This window comes from Acromyrmex echinatior, chromosome 9, assembly GCF_024713525.1.
Source record: "Acromyrmex echinatior isolate Ae372 chromosome 9, ASM2471352v2, whole genome shotgun sequence".
Classification (NCBI taxonomy): domain Eukaryota; kingdom Metazoa; phylum Arthropoda; class Insecta; order Hymenoptera; family Formicidae; genus Acromyrmex; species Acromyrmex echinatior.
Window position 1 is genome coordinate 9,808,616 of NC_141860.1, and position 9,137 is coordinate 9,817,752.

Consider the following 9,137-nt stretch of genomic DNA (forward strand, 5'->3'; position numbering starts at 1 on the left):
AAATATGCAATATCAATTATGATATTATTGATAAATTTATTCATTATCAGCAAAATATTTCATAAATTCTTAAATTTACATCTCAGATTCTTACGAAGAAAAGTAATAATAATAGACAATTTGAAAACTAGATTTTTGAAATTGTTTTGGCTTTTCAATTTTTAATTTCCTGAATTTTTGAACAGATTGTCCGAACTTTTTATTCTTTAAACTTCTTTAAACGCATATCAGAATTTCCAGTATAAAAATATTACTAAAATAATTAATAAAACATAATATATACAGCTCGAATAAATGATCGTTAATAGGCAGGTTGCAGTTACTCGCCGGTTTAAAATATTATTCCAACGGGATCAGCCTAAAAGCATGCTAATGACTTACTAAGAAATCTGTTCAGTTATAGCAAAAAAATTTGCTTAGCCTGTTTAGTGTTATAAACGATATATAGTGTTGTAAACGATAACATACCTGACCTATTCCAAATTTCATTGACATTTTTATAAAGCATACATAATCAGTATCATAAGTATTTGATAAGTATCGAACACACATATACATACAAAGATTAAGTTAAGCCATATTATTGTTTAGCATTAAACAGGGAGCTAAGCAGACTTTTTTGCTATAATTGAACAGATCTTTAGTTAAGTTATTAACATGCTTTTAGGCCGATGGCAAATTAATCATTAATTATAATTATTTTAAGAATCGCTAAGCGATAACATCGCACGTCATTGCAACAATCAATAAAATTTACAATCAATAAAATTTAGTAATACCGAACGTTTTGACGGAATCGACGGAAGCGACGATGCGAGAGATCTGTAACAATTAGAATAATTAGCGCTTATGGATTTATGTGTACTTAACGTTACTGTCGATACAGTTACCGTTGCACTTATACCGGATGAAGCTGCTAGTGAAACTAGGTCCAAGAATCGCATTCAGTACATCAGACGACCAAAGGTTTTTCACTTCGAAGCTTTCCTGCCTATGCTACTCCCAAATACCGAACTTCTATCACATACAGAGTGTAGCGTGACAAGTGTAAAGTGACATGGTGTCCGTCATGTGCTTTAAAAGACGAACCGTGCAATATATCTTAAAAATTAACATGGGTTAGTATTACTTTAAATTGAAGAGATACGAATGAATTATGAATGAGAATTGTGTGAATGAAACCAAGTAGTCAAATTTTACTACAAATTTTGTTGGCAAAATGCATGCAGAAATGTAATTGGAATTTGTTAACAAAATGATAGCCAATTGATTGCAGAAACCGAGCGCGGAGTCTGTCATTTCATAATCATTGAAATGACGATAATTTATATTTCACTTGTATGATTACAAAATGATAGATTCTACTGACAATCTGCTGTCAGATTATGTCGATAGACTCTGCGGGCGGAATACGAGTTCAATGTGAATGTAGTTGACGTTAATCTGCCGCAATATCCTACTCGAACTTGCTAGCATAGATGCTAATAAATTGCTGCTGACATTTTACTTATTGGAACTATCGCTGTACTTCCGGCAAGGATTGTGCAATTTTTATTATCAGGATGTCTCTAGATAATAAGTGCCATTTAATAACTATTAAACCGTAGGAGATATGAAAAAAGCGCAAATACACTTTCTTTACTATTTTTAATGTAAAATCTCATGAGGCAAAGAATTTATTTTTTTAATTTTTTAAAGTCATAAAATTATCTTATATTTTTTAAATGGGGTACTACATTTTTGTCCGAATCCAGTATAATGAAAGCATAGAATTTGACCGTATAAAAAAAATTATATACTTTATTTAAAATTACTTTATTTATTACTTTATTTAAAAAGTAACTATACCTATATATTTTCTTTACACAAACTGATTCCTCTGTCTATTCTGTGCAAGTTAAAGTACATTTATCAAAAAATTATTAATTTATGAGATATTTTATATTTTATATCAAGATATGTTAATTTCTACGCCGTATTTGGAACTTTTTAAATTACTTCGAAGTCATTTTAAAAAGACTCTTGAATTCATTTTTATTTGTGTTTTCATGATACTAAAACAAAAATATAATGTTCTATTTAAAAAACACAAGATCATTTAATACAACTTAAAAAAATTCAAAAAACAAAATTTTGTTGCAATATTAGATTCTATATAAAAAATAATAAAAGAAATGTACATTTTTTTCCTACGATTTATCAATTATACAGTTTATTAAACGACTCATTTAGAAACACCATGTATATGAATAATATTCTAATTTCACAGAATCGATAAACAGTTGTTTAGTCTGCAAGTTTGTTCTGTTATCGATTTGTATTTATCACGTATCTGGCGACATGAGTCTAAAAAATGCAGAAGGATTGACTTCGAAAACAGAAACATCTACAGCAATTATTGAATTAGCTACAATTCCGCAATTTATCAGGTAAATACGTAAATTCAATTCTTTGTTAATCTTAATGCTCGTTAGTGTAGATTAACTTTAATCTTGGTTCGACCTACTCTTCATCGTCTTTTAATGCTTAGAACTAGAAAAAGATAAAGAGTTAGTTGAACCAAGATTAAAATTAAACTACATTAGTAGAAACGGATATAAGCAAACTATAATACGCATCGAATAATTAGAACAGAATCTATAATTTAATATGCTCATATTTCTATTATAATTTTATATGCTTATATTAATGTATATGTAACTAATTTATTTTATAACTATATTTTATTTTATACATATCATACATATATATATATATATATATATATATATATATATATTAGGTGTTGGAATTAATTCGTAGCGTTTTTTAATGAAAGAATGTTATTTATTTCACATGAGCATTAAAAAATACATTAATGAAAGTACTTCCCATCACTTGTAAAACGCTACGAATTAATATATATATATATATATTCTAATTTAGTCATATTTCTAAATTATGCAACACGAATTGTAAAGAATTATATAGAATAGTATTCTGTGAATTTTAATGTGAATTTTGGATCTTAAAAGGATTTTGCTCTGCAATTGCTACTAATGTTAATTTCGATTGCAATATTTTATAAAAGTGCAATTTTGAATGTATACATATAAAAAAAGAAGGAAATTAAATCAATACGAATCTGATTAATTGGCAGGATTAGCAATTTATCACTCATCATTAAGCCACATTTTGTCCATAGGAGCAGACGAAACAGAGCGTATAGATGGGATCACAATACCGAAGGTGACAATGCCGACCATCACGATGATCACGATGAAGACACTTTAAATGACGAAGAGAACGGTCGGACAAAAGCGATAGATCGTCCTAAGACTGATTACTGGGTCGGTTATTATGATTTTTTGATAAACGAAGGAAGCTACAAATTCTGGGCCGTCTTTCAGGTATAATCCTAGGATTCGACCATCTGATTTTTCCCAGAATAATTATATAACTTTGATTTATACGTGTTATTGTATTCTTCAGCTCGCGACCGCAGCTCTTTTGGTCTACAGCGCTTTCGCGGCTCTCTATTATGCCAAAGTGAATCCACAGACCACGGATGATTATTTCGACGATCTACTCCGCCGACGACGACGAAGAAGACGCCGCTCCCTTCCGCTCGTAGCCCAAGATAGACCCTTCGCCGGACTCGACACCGTCACGTTCCAAAGGATAATTGAGGCTGTTGAACGAGCACGTTGATTACCGTTTTGATCATTTCTTTAACAAAGAAAGATCGCATCATACGTGATAAATGGAAAATAAATAACTAAACGATCAAATACACTGAGGAATTTTGATAAGACGAGTCTCTGAAAGTGCGAATCGAGAAAAGACGGTGAGAGATGAAAATGCAATCGACTTCCTATTTCCTGAAAAACAGGTGACTGCTTCTAATTATCACGGAATTAGCGAGCATAATGTATCTTATATTTATAAGAAGTCTTTACGGTTAATTTCGAAAGTATTAAATTATATATTAAATTAACGGTGTATATAGAATAGAATTCAATGTGTGCATGTGTACGTGTATTCGTGTTAATCCGTACTTCGGTACAGACATATTTATATAGAGATATTAAGATTAAAACGCGCGTAAAATGAGAAGAGAATCGGGAAGATTAATAGAACAGAAAATAATGAAAACAAAGGACAAATAGTTTTCGGCAAACGGTCGTTTTGGAAGGTAATCGAATTAAATTAAATCGGCGATAGCTCGAATGTATTACGTTTTCGGACCTGACCGAAGAGATAAGCCGTGGGTCCGAAAACCCTGAGGCCATCCTGGACGCGGTGAATGGCTTGGTGGTTAAATGTATGCGCTATGGGATCAAAACGTAATAAAAATCTGCCGAAAAAATGTCAATCGATAAATCAGGTATGACACGGCGGCGAACCGCAGCACGGATCGTCGTGCAACGCCGATGCCACGCGATGATGTCCCTTCTCCCTATCCCTTAATCTTAGTTAAATATATGTGTATGTGTGTGTGCATATTTATATGAACTTATACGAAAAGAAATTTTTGAAATATCTAAACATTTACTTACAGTAAATAAATATTTACTCAATAAAAAAATGATTGTTAAATCAAATTAATGATTCTTGTACTAAATAATAAATGTAATAATATTTATATTTAGTAAATATTTGCGTACTGCTATTTAAATAAATTTATTAAAATTTAGTATATTTTTTTCAGTGTAGACAGATCTGAAAATAACTATATATTATTAATCATCATGCATGCTTGCGTCCTTATACATTATTTCAATATTGTTCAACATATCTTTAGCTCTATGTATCAGGTTTAATTTTAGATATTTCAACGAAACCGTTCTTTCTATATACAAATTTATATATATATATATATATATAAAATTTATAGAATAGACATGCTGAATCTTAAAAGCGAATTTTATTAACAACAAAGAAAGCAACATAACGAGAGATCTCCGAGTCTTCCGGGATCAAAGGAACATCTGACGTACCGCGATCTGTTAAATCGTCCGTTTAATGGATCGGACGCGGTAAAGTATTCGAACTTCAAAGAAAGAGGCGCACAGTCAACGAAAATTATTCGAATCTTGGCGGAGAAAGAAATAGGAAGAGAAAAATGAGGAAGACGAGAGGCGGCCCCACTCGATACGGCCCTGTAAAGATCACCCAGAGCATCTTACCGGCACGACATTCCGCCACGTAGTCAGCTGCAAGGGATACCTTAAGCGCAAGTACGGCAATCTTACCGGGGACCGGATGCCGCGTCCCGGAGCGCGCGGGGAGGCCCCGGTGAGTCGCGGGAACTGCCATTCCCGCGCGATAAGGAGAGCGCGGCAGCCACGCGGCGCGGCGCGGCGCGGCGCGGCGCGGCGCGGTCTGTCGTGTTCTCTTTTTCTGTTTCGGCAAAATTTTTACAGATAAATCTCCGGTGGATGAAGGGAAACGACGGAGGATTACGCCCGTCCGAAATCCAGACCGCGGGCGATAAAAAGTGTTATTTACAGCTCCTCGGTACGCCGGCGCGGCCACCATCGATAATTTCCACCGGCCGTTCCTACGCGTCGCTCCCGCAAGCGATCGGAATAATAATACGCGATAATAATAGTGGGATTAACCGACGTCGCGGACATTCCTGTCGAAAATTTTCGAAACTTCGCTTCCAAGATGTCTGAACCAGTTTCTGCCAATATACATCTGCCAATTCTTGCGAATACGTATATTACAGAAATATAGTGGGACTCGAGCATACTATTCTCAAAGCATTAAGATCAAGCAATCTTCTTATTCTTAGCACTTTCTCGTCAATACTGTTTTAACTCTTATTATAATCATACGAATAAAAATTAATCAAAACGTATACATGAGTAAGTAGCAAATTTATTTGAGAGAGCAGATAAGAAAAGATATTAAAAATACGGAAGTTAAAAATGTTAAGAAGAGCTAATTATATCGCGATATTATAATGTAAGCCTGAGAGACGTCTGATCTTTTATGATGAGCCTTTTTCAACGTCTGCTGAATTTTTCAGGAAATTTATTATTAAAACTTTAAAGCAACGAAAATTTTTCGAATATCGACTCAATTTTGGTTGAAGGAAGAAAATATTGGACTTGTATCGACGATCTTTTAAAGCTCGTTGCCTGCAGATAAAGACCATTATTTATAATTTAATGATAATCTTTGATCAAAAATTCTTTGCCGATCATGGTTGAACTCTCTTCCCTGTTTCTTTTCTCCTTTTTTCATTTCATGCTTGCTCCCTCTTCATTCAAAACGATAACAAGCATTTGAGTAATGACATATCGGCAAACTTGATTATAACATGGGTTAGTATTTTAGTATTTTAGTGAAATTGTCTTACATAATAAACTACCGTTGCTTTAAATTAGTCAAAATACAATTTTTATACTTTAGATTCTTAAATTACTAAAAATATTAATATAAAAATTATAATAAATTTATTTTCTCTTTTCTTAGAATATATTAATATTATGACAAAAATTACATTATTTTTATTCAAATATTATGTACATTTTATATTTTATAAAGGCATTATTGTGCCATTCTTTGAATATTTAAGTATACACATAATTTAAAACAAATGCCACTAAAATTTTGCAACCTAAATAGTTGTTTTTATACAAGTTGTAGTTATTAAAAATTCTTGTAATAAAAATTACGGTATCAGTGATTAACTTTGTAGACGTACGAACAAAATTGTGGCGTAACAAGTTCTGTAAATATATGCACGATTTAACCAGTGAGATACGTGGGATACAATTTCATATTATGTCCACCGTAAAAAATCACGGGATTATACAAGGTTCGCTACCGTTAGCGAAATAATAACGAGATAAGACAACGGTGATCTAGCATCATTATTAATAAGGGCGCGCGCCGTCTAATAAGTAGCATTACGTTGCTAACATGCAAACAGTGGGATTATGTAGAACTGTTGTCTTCGTAAAATTATTGTACTAACAAAATGATGAATGTGCTGGTTTTATTACCACTTTATTGTTTGTAACACGAATTATATCCCGTAAACAAATAAATATATTTCTAATGTAAATATGCAATTAATGATGTTAAACAATACAAAAAGATAATGTTCAATAAAGCTTCAGTGCAATGCTTCATGTTCCGTGATGATTAACAACACTGCATTTTTGTCAATTTGCGAGTGACTTAAACATTATGTGAGCTAATTATACTTGTATCATTCTTGCCGAAGAGGACTCCAAAGAGAGACGAAACGTTCAAAATAAGAAGACATCTAACATCTGATTATTGATTGTTCACTAAATAATTGCGTCGTTTATCGTTGCTGATTCTCATTAGCCTACTATATTTATCTTTTTGTATTTAAAATTCGAAAGTCCTAATATAATTATTATTATTATTAATGGTGTTTTTTCAATATAAAATGAATATACTAGTGTAATATTTCTGCATACGAAATTATATGTATGATATTTCATATTTTTATTATCTATTTTAATATTTTTTTCTCTTTTTTTTTTAAACTTTTCGTATCATTTGTATTGCTCGTGTTACCATTCTAAAAATATTCATGGAAAGAACGATTGCTGAAGTATTTATAAAAATATAAGTATTATACAATAGATACAGACCTGAAAATAATTTTGTTGGACCATCAAAATAACTATTCAAAGAAACTTGTGCATAATGGGCAATGCTGTAAAAAGTTTTGAATTATTAAATTATTTTAATGATTTAACAAAATTATTTTCACACACATACACACACACACACAGAGAGAGATTTGTACGTACAACAGCTTTGTATGTAACTATTTTTAATTTCAACAAAATCGTTCTTCGTGTTTTATTTTTTGCATTATCATATTATTATTCTGTTCGTTAATAGATAAGTAAATGGATACATACAATGTATAAAAATATACGTATAAAAGAAAATAATATTTGATTTATACATTCTAATCTATATAAAAATGTGCTTCTAACATATTGAAATCTCTCGATGCAGCGCTCAAGATCTATGCGAGCATTGAAATCTCCTTGATAGAGCATTGAAATCTCCTTGATTATTGCTCGAGAGTACAGTGTATTCTTTTTACGATTTTTTGCTGCATATTCTTGTAAAAGGAAGCATTACGGTAAAATTGAATTCGACGAATATGTCGAATCTTTCATATCTTTCGAGATGACAAAAAATATTATTTGTATCGTAGCTTCGTTCAACGGTCATTTATTTACGAAAACGCGGTAGTTTTCGCCAAGATAGTGCAGATTTAAAATGTAAAGCACCGTAACCGTGGGAATACATAAAGTCAGCGTGGGGAATTCGTCGGGATGGTAAGCCGAATATATATACTTGCGACGCGCGACGTGAGAGACTTGGTCGAACGGGAAGAACGAAGATGAGGAATGGCGGTACCTCAAGCTTAAGATTTCAGATTGTCAGTTGGTGGTCAGCCGTCACGTAGGAAGGACGTGGTGGTGTCCCGCTTGCTTCGCCGCGCTTCACCTTGCCGCGCTTCACCTCTTCTCGCTTCGGATCGTCTCGGAAGAAGCATCGCCTGCATGGACGCTTCATGTATGTGCTCTCCTCGAGAAATCAACAAATCCGCGATATCCAAATGATTTATATCGACTGGCTTACCTGGTGCGGATCAATAATTTGTTCATCTAAGTAAAGAAAATATTATTTTTTTTTTCTTCATCAGCTGATAATAGTTCATTATGAACTACCTCGGTACGTTGACCGGACAGTAGTAATTAGCAGATGAACGTAGTCAATTGAGTAACACAAGTATCTTCCGACTTAGAGAATATATATTCCAAGTTACTCCGCATTGACTTAACGGTATCTACTCAGACATCGAAAAGTGCATTCCTCTGTAACTTTGATGAATACCGCACGTGCGATTACTTTTTTTGATCCCGCATGTTGACCCATCAAAAACGTTAATTATTGTCTGCAACCGAGCCTGTAAAAGAATTCCTTAAACGAAATCTGGCTTTATTTGCGAATCTAATAGTTACAGAGACACAGCAGCATCTCTTTTTTACAATGAGAATGCGAAGAATGCTTTGACACAAACAGCCTCCACGCAATTATCGTCATGGTGCACCATCGTCGTGAAATGTCATAAAAGATAAACT

At 32.9% G+C, this 9,137-nt stretch overlaps 1 protein-coding gene across 1 annotated transcript; it reads left to right on the forward strand.

Moving 5' to 3' along the window:
- The first annotated feature begins 14 nt into the window (after positions 1 to 14).
- LOC105153496 (uncharacterized) lies at positions 15 to 3,872 on the forward strand. The gene is made up of 4 exons (XM_087409464.1): positions 15 to 1,118; positions 2,270 to 2,429; positions 3,185 to 3,389; positions 3,472 to 3,872. Exons 1-4 carry the CDS (start codon positions 1,058 to 1,060, stop codon positions 3,688 to 3,690), a joined length of 645 nt encoding a protein of 214 aa, XP_087265590.1. The 5' UTR covers positions 15 to 1,057; the 3' UTR covers positions 3,691 to 3,872.
- The last annotated feature ends 5,265 nt before the right edge of the window (positions 3,873 to 9,137 follow it).

What these genes read in the sequence shown, in the direction of transcription:
- LOC105153496 (XM_087409464.1), top strand. Translation starts at nt 1,058, where the DNA reads ATGGTGTCCGTCATGTGCTTTAAAAGACGAACCGTGCAATATATCTTA. An exon ending in TATCTTAAAAATTAACATGG is followed by an intron (nt 1,119 to 2,269) that starts GTTAGTATTACT and finishes CTAATTTCACAG; the next exon opens with AATCGATAAACAGTTGTTTA. An exon ending in ACAATTCCGCAATTTATCAG is followed by an intron (nt 2,430 to 3,184) that starts GTAAATACGTAA and finishes TTTTGTCCATAG; the next exon opens with GAGCAGACGAAACAGAGCGT.